General features: G+C 39.3%; 1 protein-coding gene across 8 annotated transcripts in view; it reads right to left on the bottom strand.

The window, feature by feature from the left end:
* Nucleotides 1–20,975, bottom strand: part of SOX5 (SRY-box transcription factor 5) — a 1,045,264-nt gene that overhangs the window by 81,398 nt on the left and 942,891 nt on the right. For all 8 annotated transcript variants that reach the window (XM_044087686.1, XM_044087685.1, XM_044087683.1 and 5 more), the window contains one exon: nt 16,805–16,982. In XM_044087686.1, coding sequence (XP_043943621.1) covers nt 16,805–16,982 — 178 coding nt within the window. The remainder of the gene's footprint in view (nt 1–16,804; nt 16,983–20,975) is intronic.

Here is a 20,975-nt window from a genome sequence, read left to right as displayed (position 1 = left end):
CTGTGAACAAGTACAGAAATAAAGTAATTTGTTTTGCATGTTCCTAATAAATCCTGCTATTTGATTGGCTAATCATGGAAAGAGCTCATGACAGAAATCCTTGTATATTTTATACCTTTACACAGTTCTGCAAGTGCCAGCTGAGCAGACACAGCTAACAGGGAAACAGACTGGGTGCTGAAGTCATTCTCTGCTCCCTCTTTTGTTAAGAGAAGCATGCTTTTTTAAAATCAGATGTGTGCCAGCCTTCAGTATTTATGACAAAGAATGTTTCAGGGTGATAATCAGTTATATCCACTACAGTCCTGCATCTTGAGATGCTATGTCAAGTTGGTGACTCCATATCCGGGCTATTAATCTAACTTGAACATTTGGACACCCCATGTATTTTGCTAGTATTCTTGTTATCGTCAGTTAAATGCAAATCTAGGGGAGACTGATTTTAAAACGTTCCCAGAATTATAACACTTTGCAAATATCATTCTTTACTTCTGAACTCACACACAGTATTTGAAAATTTTTCAGAAAAATCTAATCAAGATTTCTGCAATGTACTGAAGAAAATATATAAATGTATGGTTCTGAACCCCCCCCCCCCCAGGGATTTAATTGTTTATTTTAGAAAATATTAATCCTACAGCATTCAACATAAACAGCAATGAAGGACATCTTTCCATGCAATGGCCTCTAATAGTGACAGGTTTAACATGACACTATTATGTTGTGTCCATTCTCATTTAAACTACATTTCATGACCCATATCAGCAGTAATTATAATAATAATAAATGAGAAAGGTCAGTAAGAGACCACATAGGTTTGCATAATGAGGTAATTACTAGGTACGGACTGTGTTGCTATATTCATTCCCTAGAAATGGAATGAAAAATAAATGTTTCAACTAAATGAGCTAGTCCTGGTGCGAAAAATAGTACCTTAAATAAAACAAAATGACCATGAGGAAGTTGTCTTAGATAACACTGTTAAACTGATTTAAAATGTTATTACACAGCAGACTCAGTAGTAACAACCTTATATTTACATACGTCAGACATCTCAGGATTTGCTGTTATATTGGTTCCTATTCAGTGACATGTATACGTCTATAAGTATGCAACTTGAACTGATTTTGCATGCTTTTTACCTTAATAGCAAGTTAAAAGTTGTTTTACAGACAGAAATAGGTAGTATGATTTGACCAGAATTTGTATGTCAAGCTCAAATTAGGTTTTATAAAAGGCTGAAACTTACATCTGCTAACATGCAACATGTATAACATTTTCTTGGCCACAGGGGGGTATGGGGAGCTGTGTCCTATGCAGAAAACAACTATCACTTTTTTAATGTGTTTTTGAAGTGAAGTGTTCTTTTTGCTGACTGATTTCTATCTAATGGTCTTCAGTGAAAAAGGATGGAATTAAGCAAAACAGTAGTGATGAAAAGCCTTTTTATGTTACTGTTTATGTTACTGGCTTTCAGTTCTCTGGATTAAATGAACACAGCTGAATTTTAATGGGCTTTGTTTACAGAAAGGTATACACAGAGTTTGCAACACTACAATTCATGTCCACCATATCTAATCCAAACATGTCCAAAGAGCTGTGCAATGCATTCCCATTTGTAAAACCATAGACAAAAGCAATGGAAATGTACAGGTTTTACAACCCCTTACTTAAATAATTGGAACCTGTTTTGTTAAGGCAATCAACAAATGTAAATAAATGAATACACCAATAAATAAAAAGGTAGCAGAAAAAAAGCTCTTGCAGCCACTGTGCTTGATTTGTAAAAGGTAACACTGAGAGATGTATTTGGCAAATCAGTTTTCCACACATCACGTACAGCAAGAATCCAACTACAACTCATACCTAGTTACTCAGATCATTGAAAAGAGTAGCCATTATGTCTAAGTGTTAAAATATATCCATCAATCCATCTACTTATCCATCCATGTATGCACCAATCAATACACAACCCCTGTTCCCCATTGTTACACTTGGTATTTGGGTACCATAGCAACAGCAATGACCATCTAGAGCAACTGTTGAAATCATCAGGTAGCGAGCCCTTTTAAGAATGTTCTTCCATTCCAGACACATGTCCTCACACTCACACCTATGTCCAACATACCTACTGTATATCTTTGAAATTTAGGAAAAAAACAGGAAGCCTGTACAAACACAGGGAGGACATACAGACTCTACACTAAAGGCACCCCAGCCAAGAACTGAACCACAGAATCTCTTTTTGTGAGGCAACAATGCTACCTGCTGCACCACTGTGCCATCCTGTCTATCTATCTATCTATCTATCTATCTATCTATCTATCTATCTATCTATCTATCTATCTATCTATCTATCCCCCTTACTTAAACATACTAACTCTATGGAAGCACAATCACAGAGAAATGAGAAAACCACACACAGTGAATCACTGTGGCTCTTGTTTAACTTTATGACTGAGCGAGTGCGGACTTAGTATATTTAAATAAGGGGGTGTTGGGGTGCATTTCTTTGTGACGCATTTTGTCTTCCTTAAACATGTTAGATAAAATTAACTATCAATAAAAAGTCTTGTAGATAAATTAAGTGTTAATAAATTGTTTAGAAAAAAAAAAACTTTTCTGCATTCCATTTCAAGCTGTTATCAGCTATATAAAATTGTTTGTTCAAAGGTGTGATTCTGACAGGTGACTGCTAAATCTAAGTAAAGTATGCTCCACCCTTTTGTACGTTCAAATAATCCTTACTTCTAGACTGTGAACAATGAAGAAAAGTGGACAATATACCTTGTTACCAGAAATATGTCTGTTAACCGATTTCATATTGTGCACTGGATTCCTACCAGTGCAGCAATTTGCAGTTTATTCAAATGAAAATAGGAACTTGGTTTTATATCCAAATCTCAGTTCACTCACTTTTTTTTCAGGTTTTGTAATAAAGAAGAGGGTTAGCCTGTGGGAGGTATTGTCATAGGTTGTTGGTAGAATGTTCTTTTTTTGGGAAGTTGTGGTTTTGTGTGATTTTTTTTTTTTGTCATTAGTGGTATCTGCAATTGCATAGAAGTGCAGAGTGCAGATAAGGAACATTTGCCCTTTCCAACACTGTTGTGTGATCCTACAATGTGTATATATAAGTAGCAAGGGTGTGTGGGTTGTATATATAAGTAGCAGGGGACTATGGGTAGTGCAGGAATGCTGGCTCCCTTGCAACCCCCCATGTGTTTTGTTATTTAGAAGTCTTGGGAGTTAATGTTGTTTGTTTCTAATGTATCAGCTCCCAATCATTTTGAGTTTTGTGGCAAAGCATAAACTCTGTGCACTGTAGTTGATTTCCTAGTACTTTTCTTAAAAACGGGTTACAGGATTGCAGGAGCAACCATTTCAGTGATGTATCTTATTTTACATTAAGTACTGGATATTTCTACCAGTAACTAATCCCTATTTTGCAGATAATGTAAATATCTAATTTTAATATATATTACACAATGCTTCAGCAGTAAAAAGTGCCTGATGTTACAAAGGTACTGTGAGATCTTTCAGATCTCTGGACCACAGGATTTCTGCGCCTGTTTTTACATGTGTATGTGCATTTGTCTTTGGGTAGCAAGATTATTCAGTATCTAAGATTTTTGCTATACATATGCAGGATCTCTGGGTCAGTCTTGATCTCCATTTACTGTCATTATGGCATTTGAATGTTTTCCACTTTTAGTTATTTTTTGTTAGAAATCCCACTTTCTTCCCATGTCTCAAAAACAACACTGACGGACTGCTCTACACCAAATATATATTTTCTTTACTGATGTGGCAGAAAACTAATGCAAGAAATACATGCCACTAAAGGTAATATTAAAGAAAAATCTACATATTATCCCCAATTAAAAGTTCAATTTGTTCTTTATGCAAATCAGTATAACTATCACCATTGTCTTATTCAAGCACACCTATTTCTATTTCACCTGCTATAGATGGTATGCTTTCATTTATCTTCCCAAGAGTCACCCCATACATGGATCCATCCATCAGCTTGGCAGCATCTCACTTATTGACTCAAGCTTTCCCCTCTTCTGCAACATTTGGTTTATTTATCCCTCAGTGCACCTTCAATGCTTACTTCCATTCATGTATGCATCTATACAGATATCACTATGAACATTTATTCACAAAAGTGCTCACAAACTCAGGAACTAAAGTACATATCCACCCACAAATCCATCTGGCTATTATTTATTAATCCATTCATTAGCGCATTCTAATTCAGGAGCACATTTTCATGTCCCACTGGTTCGACCAACCACCTATGCACACACTGGATGTAGATTAATTTCACACAAGATCATGCTGGCAAATCAAAATGAAAGACGCTATTACTGCAACTAAATCAGATAGCAGGTATACATTTTGTATTTACTGAAGGAAATTGCCACATATGATGAGCTACATGTTTGAGCTCATTACAGGGATAGACAACTCTGCTCTGGATCACTCCGACCTGTGTAAATTGCAGTGTGCAGTATTGCATATCAGTCAAAATCCACTCTAAAAGAGCACCTGTTGAGCATAATTTTTTAAAAAGGCAATAACGGCTGTATAACCTGCTTTATTTTTTATAATGCAATAGAATGCAATAATCCTTTAATTACTTGAGTGCACTTTTTTCAGACAGTACTGAGTTACTCTGCAAATCAATACAGCTTGATAGCTTCTGCATTTATTTTCCTTTTCACAATAAGGGCAAACCATTTTCTTAGAACAAACCCTCCCTAACATAGTTCTTAATACAAAGCTGAGGAGCTGCTTTGATTTTAAGCACACAAAAAGCAACAATCTTTGATACTTTTAATCAGTTTACTTACATACTTGAAAAAGCAACAATATTACCACTAATCACATCTGCAAGAGATAAAAAAATAGCACCAGAAAATGAATAAAAACTGCATAAATGAGGAGATGCTTTTACAAATTTTGATGGTGAAATCTATAAATATAAGCAAATAGAAGGAAAAAAAGGAGTCAGCAATAAAACAGAACAAACACTGGACTTGTTGCATGAAATGATAGCATAAATCTAACCAAACTCAGGTTTAGTTAGTAACCCAGGTATTTTCCTTGCTCCTTTATCTGTTTAAAACTTTCATTTTGTGGCTCACTGCTGTTCTTCTGCTGTAATAAACATTTATGTAGTGTTTACTATCTAAAAGGTGTAAGCTAGTAGATTTAGTATTCTTCCCCACCCTCCCTCCCTATAGCTTTAATATTTTTCCCTACCCTCCCTGTTGGTGTCTTGCTGTTATACTTGGTGGTTTTGCAGTTGCCTGCCCCTACTGTAAATTTGATCTGGGACACTCCTCCCAGTCTAGTGTCATTAGCTCATTCTACCTAATACAGAGAGAAAATTTAGAAGGCCAAACTTTGCTAGAATCTCCCTTTGTTCTGCTTAACTGCAAAAAAAAAAAAAAAAAACATTACGCTTGTTTCCTGCCTTTCATGTAACTAGTCTAGTCCAGATACAGATTTGCTATATCCAGGACTGTTTGTAAGCTTCTGAGCCCCCCCAAGCCTGTCTGTGTTGGAGGGAGGCCTGCTAGCTTATCAGTGGGAGTGGTAAGCACTACGTAACCTATCTCCCACATAAGGAGTAGTTTCTGGCCCAGAAATTGTAGTTATTGGCCATTTGGGCAGTTTTTCCATCTCTCTCAATTTCCTGATTTAAAAGCCCGTATTTGCACCTGTCCCCCCCCCCCCTTCCTGTAACTAGTCCAGTCCAGATACAGATTTGCTGTATCCAGGACTGTTTGTAAGCACCTGAGCCTCCCAAGCCTTTTTGTGTTGGAGGGAAGCCTACTAGCTTATCAGTGGGAGTGGTAAGCACTAGGTAACCTATCTACCACATAAGGAGTGGTTCTGGCCCAGAAATTGTAGTTATTGGCCATTTGGGCAGTTTTTCCATCTCTCTCAACTTTCTGATTAAAAGGTCCGCATTTGCACTTGTTTCCCCCCTTTCCTGTAACTAGTCTAGTCCAGATACAGATTTGCTGTATCCAGGACTGTAAGCTCCTGAGGCCCCCAAGCCTTTCTGTGTTGGAGGAAAGCCTGCTAGCTTATCAGTGGGAATGGTAAGCCATAGGAAACCTATCTACCACATAAGGAGTGGTTTCTGGCCCAGAAATTGTAGTTATTGGCCATTTAGGCAATTTTTCCATCTCTTTCAACTTTCTGATTTAAAAGCTCGCATTTCCACTTGTTTCTTTCCTGTAAATAGTCTAGTTCTGAGCACTTGTTCAGAACTTGTTGCAAGCACTAAATAAACTACAAATTACTACAGCACTCAACCTTCCTCATTACCCAGAGGAAAACAGTTTTTGTACTTACTTTTCTCACTTGCTTAGAGAAAAACAGCTCTTGTACTCACTTTCTTCACTTGTCTAGAGGAACACAGTTTTTTATTCAGGCATGTCCAAGGGTCAGCTCCCAGTGTTCTCTCCTGTCTATCTGATGAATCTGGGCATCTTGGGGCAATGGAGAAATTGCCTCATACACAGACAACCCTCTCCTCCTCCCACCCAATACTACAACCTGTGAGAGATGCACTTATTTTGCCAAACTGGAGGTAAAGCTCTCTCCAACCAAGACTGAACTTGACAGTCAAGAGGAGAAGGTAAACACTTGCACCACACCACACTCATCGCATAGTCTCACTAAATCTACACCACCAAAATCCACACATAGAAACACAAAAACATTCACGGAGGCTCTCAAGAATAATCTGCTCAAGCAACAGAGACCTCCAAAGCAGAAATGCAAGCAACCTCCACCCCCCAACACAACCCAAATGATACATAGCCCACAGACTCAGTGTGCCACTCAACCACAGCCAATAAGGCAAAACAACGTACCCAACTCACTAGTCATAGGTAACTCTATAGTCAGGCACACTGATGTCCCACTCATCAGGCTAAAAAAGGAGAAGGTCACTGTCAGCAGCCTGTCAGGTGCCAGGATCCGCCACATAACCCACACACTCAGATCACTAAACAGCAAGTACAAATATGACTCTGTCATTGCACATGTTGGTGTGAATGACCTGAGATGTACCTCCCTGGACTACATGAAAAGAGACATAGAAGAACTCTCTGATCTTGTAGCCCAGGCAGGTATGACCCTAGTCCTGAGTAGCATCCTGCCATTGCCCAGAGTGATACTGCAGTACAAGGGCAAAATGATTAACTTCAACAATTGGCTAAGCTTCTGGTATAATTCTAAGGGGATCCAGTATCTGTCTGCCTGGGATGACATGGTTGACAGACCACGATGCTTTGCCAGAGATGGTCTGCACCTGTCACCCTTGGGATTCCAGATTCTGGCTAAGGCTCTTGCCATCCCTATAGTGCCTTTTTAGGCAAGGTTCAGATGACAAATTCACCACCATAACAGGAACAGGCAAGCAAAAACTGAGGGTAATGCTACTCAATACTAGAAGTCTAAATCTCAAAATGCACTCCCTCGAGGCACTCCTTAAAATGGAGAACATCGATATCTGTGCAGTGACTGAGACCTGGTTCAAGGCTCCAGAGAGCACCCCTGCATTACCAGGCTATAACTCATACCACACTTTTCGGCCACCTAACCTGGACCGGAACACCAAAGGTGGAGGTGTGCCCATATTCACTAAGGATATCCACACTTCCAGGCTAGTTGCTCAGCATAATGCATCCGAGGTTATCCAAGTGCAACTAACTCTGAGAAAAACTGCAATCCAAACTGTAGCTTGCTACAGATCCCCCACCATGCCCCAGGATTCCCACTCCTCTTTTCTTGATATACTGGAAAATATTAGTGTTCACCCAAACACCCTAGTAATGGGTGATTTCAACTACCTCACCATTAACTGGGAAAACTACTCATGTACCAACTCCTTCACTCAATGCTTTCTGGAATTCATAAATTCCAATGCCCTGGATCAACTTATCCACACCCCCAACAGGGGCAATAATATCCTAGACATAGTCATTACCAACATGAGTGACTGGTGTTCCACATCTGAAGTCAACTCCTCGTTGGTCAGATCCGACCAGAAGCTAATCACCCTAGATATCCACATCCTGCCCCCACCCCCCATTAGGGAAACCATGGTAAAAAATTTCTCCAAAGCCAACGTCATGCTTCTTAAGACAGAAGTGACGAACTTCATGGCACCCATGTAGATGGACAATACAGTTACGACTGCTGAATCCTACATAAATGCACTCTATAAGCACTTACACAAGTGCATGGATCGTGCTATCCCAAACAGAAACAAGATGCTATCCTCCAAAAAAAGGAAGCCAATCTGGTGGTTCCCTGCCATAAACAAACTCTACAACAGAAGGAAGAAATGGTTGCAAAAAAGAGTAAAATCCCAAGAGTGGAGGAGCTCCCTGGTCAGCCTCAGTAGGAAGCTGAGATCCCTTATAAGATCCTTCAAAGCTAGTTACAAAAATAAAATCGCCACTGATTCTAGGGAAAACCACAAAGCATTATATAGCTTTTTCTACAATAATTTCATGCCATGTGGAACCACTTCTGTTTTTATTTTTACATTCTATAGCTATGTCAAGAATCTCAATGGCAACACCCAGATTCTGGTCTGAGTTACAGCACATTGGCATGGAAATTACAGAACCAGCTGATATTGCCAACATCCTGGCAGATAGGTTCAGTGCTAACTTTACCCCCCTCTCACCCCCTAAAGAGTCCATATCTATAGAGGGAAAATGCAGAGTCCCTGTAATCACAACTACACAGGTAAAAGCTACACTCTCTAAAGCCAAAAACATAGCATCCATGGGACCGGACAACATCCCAGGCTGTGTTTTACATGAACTTCAGAATGAACTGGCTCCCCACCTAAGCACCATGTTCAATCATAGCCTCATGTCAGGCTTTGTGCCCACTGAATGGTGCACAGCAACAGTTATCCCACTCCACAATGGGGGAGCCACCACTGATCATGGGAACTATCGCCCTATTAGCCTGATGAGCCTGGCCTGTAAGGCCATCAAACGTATCGTCATGGAACTCATAAACAAAGACATTGGTAACCTACAAACTCTGGACCCCACCCAGTTCAGGTTTGTGAAAGGCAGATCATGCCTCCTGAACCTGATCGACTTCTTTGAGACAGTCCCCAAAGTCGTAGACGAGGGTAAGGTGGTTCACAGCCTATCTAGACCTCTCCAAGGATTTTGTCACCATCCCCCATTCTGGAATTATAACTAAACTCACTAAACTAGGTAGAAATCCCTACATCATAAGATTGGTTGCCAACTGGCTCACTGACAGAACTCACACTGTAAAAGTTGCAGACTACAAATCTGACTTCAAACCAGTGACAAGTGGAGTACCGCAGGGTTCAGTCCTGTGACCTCTTCTGTTTGGTATCTACTTCTCTGAAGTACAGGCTAACACAGAATGCCTTTGGCTAATGAAGTTCGCAGATGACTGCAAACTAGGAGCCATAGTCAAGTCCCTTAATGATGTGGACATCCTACAGAAGGGCCTCACTAAGACAGATGCCTGGTGTCAGAGCCATGGCCTCCAGCTCAATGCCAAAAAGTGCATTGTCATCCCCTTTGGTAAAAACTCAGTACCCATGAACTACCACATAGGCGGCAGTCTACTTAATGCCACATGTGTGATAAGAGACCTTGGGACCCAGGTGGAAACTAGTCTTTCCTTTGATAATCACATCGCCACAGTAGTCAGGAAATCCTTCTACATGGCACACCTCATCACAAAAAGGGTTCTCATCCAGGAAACAAAGAGGTCATTGTTCCCCTCTACTCGACACTCATTAGACCCATTACAGTGTGCAATGCCCATTTTGGAATGTACCTCACAAGACATCTGCAGCAGCTGGAAAGGCCACAGAAGTAATACCTCACAAAGAGGATTAGGTTCATAGGTAGGTACTAGGCTATCTGCCTGAAGGCATTTATAAGCCTAGCCAGAATGTGTTGGCTTTCGCTGCCCCCTTAGATTAGTTTCCTGTGCCTCTGCCCAGCAGAGCCACTGAAGTGATCCCTGGGGTAAACTTTCTGTTTCCCATCCATTCATCAAGGTTTCCCTTGAAGAGTGCTAGCGAGGAGCTTTGCCTAATGTAGATTGGAATCTTGTTCCAAAGCATGGGAAGTCTCTGGGACAGGAATCCATCCCTCCAGCTCATCCTATTTATTGTTGTGGTGAGGATTAGATCCCTATAGCCTGTGGCTCGAGGGGATAAGGTTTTCTTTAGATGGAGCATGTCCATCAATTCTGGGGTGGACATGGCCTTGTAAGTCAGGCAGAGATCACCCCTGAGCAGGTGGTATGCAACCGAGTACAGCTGGAGTTTCTTCAGTCAAGCTGCATAGGGCATCTGTCTGAGGCCAGTGATCCTCTTGGTGAGGTACTTCTGTGGTCTTTCCAGCTGTTGCAGGTGTCTTGTAAGGTACATCCCAAATGGGGCGTTGTACTCTATGATGGGTTTGATGTGTGATGAGTAGAGGAACACAATGACCTCTTTTGATCTGGATGCAAACCCTTTTGTGATTAGGTAGGCCACATAGAAGGATTTTCTAACCACTTTGGCAATGTGATTATCAAAGGAAAGATTACTATCTACTTGGGTCCCCAGATCCCTTATTATGTTTTCCGTATTTAGGGGACTACTACCTATGCGGTAGTTTGTGGGTACTTTCTTATTTCCAAAGGGAATAACTAAGCACTTTTTGGCATTTAGCTTGAGGCCATGATTTTGACACCAGGTATCCGTCTCAGTGATACCCTTTTGGAGGATGTCTGTGTCAGCCGGAGAGTCAATTATAGCCCCTAGTTTGCAGTCATCTGCAAACTTGGTCAGCCACAATCCTCCTGTGCTTGTCTGTACCTCTGAGAAGTATATGCCGAACAGGAGAGGTCCTAGGACTGAGCCCTGGGAAACTCCACTTGTAACCGGTTTAGAGTCAGACCTAGCTCCCGCAACTCTCACAATGTGGGTTCTGTCCGTGAGCCAATTGGCAACCCATCTTGTGACATAGGGATTACTGGCCTCAAACAGATGCCCTACACTGATTGTGTCAAAAAAACTCCAGCTTTACTCCGTAGCATATCGCCTACTCCGAGTAGATCTCTGCCTATAAAGCTATGTCAAACCCAGAGCTGTTGGACATGCTACACCTAAAGAAATCCCAATCCCTCCAAGCTACACACTCTAGGGACCTAAACCTTGTCACCACAATAAACAGGACACGCTGGAGGGATAGATTCTTGTCCCATAGACTTCCCATACTCTGCAACAAGCTACCATGTCAAGCAAAGTTCCTCATTAGCACTCTTCAAGAAAATTCTTGATGAGTGGATGGGAAATAGGAAATACACCCCGGGGATCACGTCTGTGCTCTGCTCAATGGGAGCACAGTAAAATAACTTTCTTGGGTGGCATAAGCCAGGGAACATTGTTGGCTAGTCTTACTTAGGCCCTTGGGCCAATAGCCTAGTATCTACCTATGAACCTATGAACCTATAACTGCCTGGAAGTTGGTGACTGATAAAACAGCTGCAGACAAAGTCTTCTTTTTTGGGGATAGTGCTAGAGATTTTGTACAGCATGAAACTCTTGGTGAAGACCAGGGCTCTAGAGTGACAGATAATAACTCCTGACAGCAATGCAGCTGTGGGAAAATATTTCTGCACTGACAACTTCAGATATATTATGTGTCATGACAAGCAGGAGTAGCCTGGAATGGCATAATGCAACTTATTTTTTCCACTGTGAATGTCAATTAATGGGGAAAAAGTGGACCTGGGCCTTGGTGAATGATTTGTTACTTGGGGTGGTCAGTGTGGACCTGGATCTTGGTGAATGATTTATTACTTGGGGTGGTCTGTGTGGCCCTGGGCCTTGGTGAATGATTTGTTACTTGGGGTGATCAGTGTGGACCTGGACCTTGGTGAACGTTTTGTTACTTGGGGTGGTCAGTGTGGATCTGGACCTTGGTGAACGATTTGTTACTTGGGGTGGTCAGTGTGGACTTGGACCTTGGTAAACGATTTGTTACTAGGGGTGGTCAATGTGGACCTGGACCTTGGTGAACGATTATCAACTGCTTCTTCATCTTTACTGCCCCTTTCATGAATGCGACAAAAAGTATGACTTTCTACATCTAAAAATAAATTAGCAAAATAACCTTTTCACCTTTACAGAATCACCAGCAAAATTCTCCTTTCACACTTGCAGAATCACAAGCACATTGAGACAGCCTGTACCTGATTTGTTTTCATATTAATCTTTGTGAATGAACTCACTGCTTCTATCCTTGCAATTTGCATGCATGCTTTCCTTCTTGCTCAAAGATGCCTATAAATGCACAATTTCTTCTGTGTCTGTACAACACTGATTTCACATATTATCTGGATATCTGCTCATATGAACCTAATCAGAGCTGCCCATTTTTTCACATGTACAAGCATATACCTGCACATTGCTGCCTGCATCTGCACATCTTCCCACACATACCTCCACAATGTTGTCATCTTTGCCACATATTTTTTTTCTGAATAAAATTATGTTTACTGTATGTGTATCTGTTTCAGTTTTTAAGTTACTTCACTTTGAAGAAGATAAGCAGTAAAGCAGTTGATGAAACTTTTAATTTGTTCTCAGATTCTTACAACTGACTATACAGGCAGAATGGTGAAACATTTTTGAAGCCAAAGGAAGATGATGATTTTTTATTAATATGTGCAGCATACATGACTTTTCCCCAAACAATATATTTTGTGTCCACCTGTTGAATATGCAAACACATTTAGAACTGTCAAAGTACCTAGAAATTCAGGTGCCAGCCACATCTAAAGGGGCATAAAAGTGTAGAATGCAGCTAGTGAAGCCTTGCAGACATAACTGAACGATCACTGATCTAGTACTGGCACAGTACTCGTTTTGTTTTCTGCACATCATGGAGATGGATAAAACATTGCATTAGGCACTGATGGTTTGCTTTTTTGGGTTTAGGCTATCAACTGTGTTTCAAGTGCAGACGCACTGTGTTTTCAAGACACTCTTTAATTAAAGTTCTTTATTGTGCATTTTAAATGTATTTGTTAATCAAGTAAGCCCACTTGCTACATTTTTTCTTAGTGACTTGGGAACACTAATCAGTTTAAGGTAAGAGACAGTGTGGAAGACTACATAGTATGTCAGGTGAGGACTATAGGACGAAACTCGCTAGTCATAGCTGTAACTAGATATACTATCACCAGGGTCAGCCTCAGTGGTGCCCTAAGCAAAAGGGCTCCACAGTGTCCCCCACACTACCTGATGCCCCCATCCTGGTCTATTTACACCATCTAGTTTACTGGAAAAGTGCCCCTGCTAGAGTTTAAGGCCGGCTATGACTATCACACCTAAGGAGTTAAAGTCAGGCACATGTGTGCATGTGCACGCACACACACACACACACACACACACACACACACATATATATATATATATATATATATATATATATATATATATAGACACACACACACACACACACATATATATATATATATATATATATATATATATATATATATATATATATGCACACACACACACACACACACGTACACATGTACACACATACAGACGTTACATATCAATGCACAGACTGCATATCGCAATAAAGTAATTTTCCAGTGAGATTTTTCAAATGTGTATTTTTCTTATCGATTTTGAAAGATTATTACCAGTAGTCAAATGAAATAGGTTAATTCTATGATGTGTAGAAAAATATTTTACAGCATATTCATTTAAAGCCTATTAACCTGTAACACTGCTAAAGTCTGTTAATCTACAATAGGCAGCTGTCTAAATTATTGGTTTAGACTGTTGTTTCAGATGTAAAGATATGCACTGTTACATGTGCCGTCTGTCATCTCAGAAAACAAACTACAGCTGTACAATAATGACACGTCTTTTTGGAAACATTGTAAATAAGTAAAATTATACAAAGACAATATATTTTACCATTGATGTTGACTGACTGATACTGAAGAAAAAAAAGTCAATTTTTTCATAAGCAAATTCCAGCTTGAGAAAGGATGGATGCTACAGAACTATGGCTATGCATTTAGAAACACAACTAATACTAATAAAGACTCCCCCAAATCGAACACCTGACTTCCAAACTGCACCATCCCCTGCTTCACCTACCCTCTTTTCATTGTCAGTGGTATGCCCAAAATATTTTTCCTCTGCACTTCTTTCCCCTATACAAATCTATCCTCTTGTAACTCAGATGTAATCAGTTAATTATAAACACTGTTTAGTAGTACATAAATAATGTACACAAGACTGGGCACTACTATGGTGAGTCCCACTATCTGACTTGTATAAGTGCACTGTTTTACACACTATAGTGCAGATGTGGCTCACGCTTTACTTCCAAAAAAAGGATCTTTAGATCAACAAGCCCACTTGCCTATAAAACCAAATCAATCAATAAACAATTAAGCTGACTATCAGCAGTGATATAAGTACACATGTAGGAAGGCAGACGATGAAACTGTATCACTGTCTTCCAAGAGGTGAGAGCCAAGACCATTTTATCTGTTCCCACAGTTATTCCTCTGAAGGCATCCCCTCAAAGTTCAGTTTAAATTACAAGGTAGCTGCCTTATAACCAATTTCTGGTATCTTTATATTTGCATCACCTTCCATTAAGAATAATTTGTTCATTAGATTAGAGCCTTCAAGGGACACCTATACCTTTAATAATTTCTGGAAGGATGACTTTTCTTCTGAAGGGAAATCATTTTGTGTTATTGTTTACAGAATTAAAAAATATATATAAAAATGTTCACTTAGTGGATCCATGTCTCCATGACATGTCAGGATAAAACCCTAACTTTATTGGGGGTGATCTGAGTTCATACAGTAGTTTGGGCTCCTCTATGAGCTTGCAAGGCAGGATGATAGTAAGTAGCCATTTCTGACTTCCCCATTTTGAGGAGATAGAAGGAGGCATTCTCACTGACCACAAGAACACCCCAAGTCATACAGTAAACGGAGGGGAACTCACCTTGTGCCGCATCCTTTTCCTCATTCTGTGGCAGGTATAAGAGCACGTGGAAAAGATACAACAAGGGAGTAGGTTGTTCCACTGACAGAACAGGTAGCCCATCCCACAGAACCAACAAGTTGGCCCACTTCTTACCACCTAACTCAATGTGCAGTGGCTTTGCTCATTGGGAATTTCTAGGCAAGAACAAATCATCTGCAGGGCTATTGCCTCAAATGAAGGAGTCTTAACTCCCACTACCACATAATGAATGGACCAATTGAGTGCGTGTAGAGGATCTGTGTGTCTCAGTCCTGTGAGGGGGGGGGATTAAAAATGTTCACTTAAAGAAACATTCATTAGTAGCACAAAGAGGAAAGCAGCAATGAGGGAGGTAAAGCTACAGCCCTGACTGTGATGTTAACACTGTATTGACACGGTTTTTATCAAAAAGTGTGATTACATATGGAGGCAAATTGTGCACAGTTACTCACAGGTGCAGTTTGCTTTGTACATAAATGGCTCAGCTAAAATACTGGAACATAGTGTTATCATATAGCAATACTATAAGAAAGCCCATTTCATAGAACTTCTGAAATTACCTCTCATCTCCCCCAGTTGAGAAAAAGCGGTAAAATAAAGGAAATCTACACAAAGCATAAATATACATATTTATATAAGAGGTAGCCGGATTTCTAGTGATAAATCAAGACACTTTCTCAGCAAGGGTTTCTTAACATTTCCAATGAACACATATGGTGTACATTGGCAACTTTCATGTTAAATGTTGAATTCATTCTAACCTTCATTACATCTCTGTTACCAGCAATTTACTCAAATGTCTGTATGTTTATAGACAATATAAGATAATTTTTTTTCAGCTCTAACTACATTACTACACCTATGCATTCACAGATATTACTGAAAAGTACATTGGTTATTTCAGTGCTTAAAGTTTAAGCATTTTTTTTTGGCTGACAAAGTAAGATAATTTGAATGCTATTCAGATTACCTAGTTAGTTCAATTGACATTCCAGGAAAAATAGGAATCTGGAGATTAGCTTCCAAGAGCTGTGCTTCCAAGCTCCATGAGCTTAATGTTACCAACAATAAAATGTTTTGCATAGGTGAAGTAAAGTAAAGTAAACTGGCCATTATATGATGCCTATTACCCACTATGCCATTTATAATGCAAGGAAAAAGACATCCTGGTAACATACTACATGTATACCAAAATAGTTAACTGAAAGAAAAAAAAAACATATAAAATGTGATACTGATATCAAGAAATGTACACCACAAATATATTACATTACCTAATGATGGATAGCTGTTCTACATTTCCATGTACATTTGGCAAAGCCATTTAGTTTACCTAACTGAACAGTCTTGTCTTACTAACTATGCTTGCAACACAGAAAAATACATATTTTTTATATTTTAAGGAACAGTCTATAAATATAAAAATGAAAGTATGTGCCTGGAAAAAAAGTAAATTCCACGTGTGTTTAAAAAGTTACTAAATGTTTAATCATGTTTGACCACAAAGAAGAATCTCCCATTGTAATTCTTTTACTGGCCTTATTTTACTGGCACACTGTGGTATTTACATGTCTGACTTGCAGACATCATTGCAACAGCAATACTATTTCACGTCCTTATGTTGAGTGAGTGCAAATAAAAGAAAAGGCTCAGATGGTGCTCCTGAATATACAACAGGAAGGAAGTTATGGACATACCTATTGAGCTGAGCCTGGCCGGAGGACTTGCTAGTGTAGTCGAGATAGAAGTTTTAACAGCACCTGTGCCTGAATTCATTTTCAGTGATGGCGCTTGAGGAGAGATGGGAGACGTGGGGGACTTACTGTCGGAACTCTTGGGTTTTGCTGAAAGGTTCAGAGGTTGTGTCACATCATCCTACAAAAAAAGCAGAAGACAAAATATTTAATGTTCTACAGTTTCAGCATAAGATTTTCACATCAACACAAAATATTCTACTAATGCAAACATTTTGTAAGTGGAATTGAAATATGGCATATACTGATGATTTCAAAGCGTCTCTATCCCATTCTCTGACTTTATTCTGTGCAAGTCAATCACATCTGTCCTATTCATAGTTACTAGGCTTGCAGTCCAAGGGCCCATTGAAGACCCTAACACAAATTTCCAGTTGTCTCAAACAATGTCGAGTTAAGTGACTTGCTCAAGGTCACACATTAGGAATGAAGGCTGACAGAATCAAACCCTGTACTACAGGAGCTACAGCTTCCTGCCTTATTCCTCTGCACCAGTTGCTGTAGGCTGGGGTGTCCACTGGAATGTATAACTGGAAAGTGGTAAATGTGTGCAGAAATACTTTCATCTATCCATGTACTGCAGCTGGAAGGAATATTTATATCAACAATATGTGTACTAGTACTTTTAAATATCACATTTGCAGATATAAGAATGGATGACATCACCCTTGTGTACAACATAACTAAACATCACCCTATTTTTGAGCAGTCATAAGCAAATACTTTTCTTTTTGTAATTCCTTTTTATAAACATCTTCATCCACTTTTGTTGTGAGGATCAATTTTTTTGGACGCATGCATTACTTCTCACGTGTCTACTTTTTTAAGGGCTCATATAAACACAAATGTGGGGCTGTGTTGAACAACTTGATAATGTTATGTTATGGAATCTGTAAAACAAATACCAATTTCTGGTTTATTGAGACGATGTCTTTCACCTACATCCTTGCTGGGCTAGCAATTAATATAATACAGAATGAGTATCTGATTTGTAACATTTAACTTGCATATATGTTTACAATATTTTCAGAAAGATTTACAGATGGCAACTTATCAATACGCTATATAAAAAGTTTGGGCAACCAAGAGTGTGAGTCTCAACAATGTAAACTGAGTCACAAAGAAGAAAACAGTGAGTTTTGTTAATTACAGTTACACCATTCAGGTGGTTTCGGATGGAGGCTTCACCTTCCTTGCACCTCCCCACCCACCCAACAGCTCTACTACTTTTTAAGTTTGCCAACTGCTGAACACAAGGATGAAGCCCTAACTGTAATGCTTATCAGTCCAATTTGACTACTGGTCCAGACTCTGTGAGAGCAAATGATGCAGAAAAGAGGAATGAGGAGGCAGCGCCTGCTCAACTCTTTTTGGGGGAAAGGGAAATAGAGATGTATTAGGGGTAGAGATAGGCTATGAGCTGTGGTGATGAGACTTGGCCATGAAAAGAAAATCACGCAGGATGTATATGAGTGAGGGGGTTGCACATCATTGTGCACATCATTTTGTATGAGGCAGTGGTTCCCCTCACACCACTGCTGCAATCCCACTTGCATTACAGTAGTCCTAGGACTTCAAGGATCTACAGGGCTTATCCAAAAGCCACAGGACCTGGAGCTGATGTTAATATAGTATCTGATTTATTAATCCACACACAAAAGTAAAATAAACCAAACTTTTGTGTGTGGATTAATGAATCAGATACTATATTAACATCAGCTCCGGGTCCTGTGGCTTTTGGATTGGATTTTATTGGTTTTGTTTCTTGTGACGTTCGTTTTGGATCTACAGGGCTTATACTGAAAATGTCCATCTCAGTCTGAATGATGCTGGGGTGAAAAGTCTGTTATTTCTTGTCTACCTCTTGATGCTAAATAGCCCCTTGATTTTTCATTAAGGCAGACCTCCAGTCCTGAGCGGGGCTTTACTAGACTAAAATATAGAGATCAAGGAGGATATCTAGCAGTGAGAGACCCCAAACGTCCACAAAATTGAGCATGACATTACAGGAAAAACAGTGAAGTGCAAAACTTACCTTCTCACATTAAAAGGTTCAAAATACTGCAGTATGTACCAAATTCTCACCTCCATCTATATTTTATGAAAATAATCTAGTTCACCTAATTAATGTAAAATGTTTTCAAAAATGATTATCAACAGCATGTACGATTTTGGAATAGAGAATGACTTCTTGTGCATCTCAACTCATTTAGTAATGCAAAATGCTGTACAGCTGAAAGAAAGGCATTATGACAAGTCTATAAGTAAGCAAAATAAGTTTTGATTTTTTTGTGTTAGTTCCCCCCTCCCCCACTGCTTAATAATATTCATCTCTCCCACGATCCATTGGCCCATTCTTTCACTTATGGGGCGAGAGTCATTCATTAGAGAGCATCATCCAGGCAGCCATCGAGGGTCTTCTGATAGAAGGAATCATCTACCTGATGGCCTATAATGTGCATGCTCACAAATGTAAGTGTTTGCTAAGCTTTCACGTGGGATCATACACATTTATGCACATTTTCCACAAAGACTACTGCACAGATGTAGCTTGGCTGAGACAAGAGCATGTCCTTGTCCCAAACAATGCATGCCATACACCTCTTCCATGAGTGTCAGAACTGCAGCAGGATGGATCATCTCCCCTTCCACAAGATGGGCAAGCCAACATCAGCTTCTCATGTTCACCATGCTTCTCAGCTGTCCAGATATTTCTCAGAATGTCCAGGTTTTTGCCTAATATAGTTGGTCTGTTGATCATAAAATTTGTGGTTTTCTGGATTTTTGTGGCAAATCAGTGAGGACTGAATTCATTAAATAATGACAGACATTTGAGGTTCAGGTTTCATCTCCTTCAGAAAATGTATGGTAACAGAAGACCAATTATTCTAGGAACTTTCTAAGTTTATAACAGCAATATTTAAAAAATTGTTCTTATTTTGGTTTTATCCAGATTTTTTTGTGCTAAACTGTTGAGAGCTATGAAGGCCACACTTTCCTGTAAAGCTTCTTAAGCACCAGTTTACTAAAAGTCCAATGTGGTACCTATTGTGCCACAGAGAGGCTAGCACTTAGACCACTTATTAAATTCAAATTGTCACGGTCATACTCAGGGTCTATCTCTCTACCGAGCAGACAAGCAAGGTGTTGCTTTTTATTGGTGTCCTACAGTCCTTTGTATAACATGTAATGAAGCCTAACAATCATTTCAAATATAAAGGTAAGATGAAAACTGTGCCTGTGTCATTCCAGCAAACATCAACATCCTTTGATACAGCTGAATATGTGCATAAAATAAATGCATCTTACAATAATATTACATCATCTCTTAATAAACCTAATTCATGTATGTAACACATACCTCTCATCCTCTCAGAGCAAGAAATGTAAATAAAGGCAAAATAAATGTGGGAACAAAGGCCAAAAACAGGAACAAATTTTAAATATTGCTCTTATGAACGTAAAAAGTTGCTAGAATAACATGTTTTGAAGCAATATATATTTTCTGTAGGATATAATGTCTGATACTAAAATGTTTGTCATTATTTAGTGACTGCAATTTGCAATGATTTGCCAGAAAACCACAAGTTTTATGAGGAATGAACCAAAAACATAAGTAAAATATCTAGACATTCTGAAAAAAATCTGGATTGTTGACAGGTTTGATGTGACATGTTTCAAAGCATTCTGCACAGTGACATTATTTGTGAATTCAAACTGACAGAAAACCATTTAATTGCATTCATTATTCTAAAGGTCCAGCATATGTGATCACTCCCCCCCAACACACACAGACACAATTCCAGTTAGTACTCTGAAGCTTGATAGTATAAGCAACTACTTCATTTTACATACATTGTCTAACAGCTTTTCTTTTATAAATATCAATAAATACACATCTATCTGTTCATAATTTGAGAGCCATTTTATCTACTGCACTCCATTAAAGGGCAACATCAATTATTCTTGTCCAAAATTCATAACTATATGGACAGTACACCAAATTACTTTATCTCTCGCCCATCTGTTGGCAATATGGTTTATGAAAGTGTAACAGACCACCCTCAGTCAGATGGTTTAGTGCAACTATCCCAGTCTGCCTAGCCAAAAGGAA

The sequence above is a fragment of the Protopterus annectens genome, chromosome 11.part0, assembly GCF_019279795.1.
Source record: "Protopterus annectens isolate FY-2018-M chromosome 11.part0, PAN1.0, whole genome shotgun sequence".
NCBI classification, from domain to species: domain Eukaryota; kingdom Metazoa; phylum Chordata; order Ceratodontiformes; family Protopteridae; genus Protopterus; species Protopterus annectens.
This window is presented reverse-complemented; position numbering and strand designations above follow the sequence as displayed.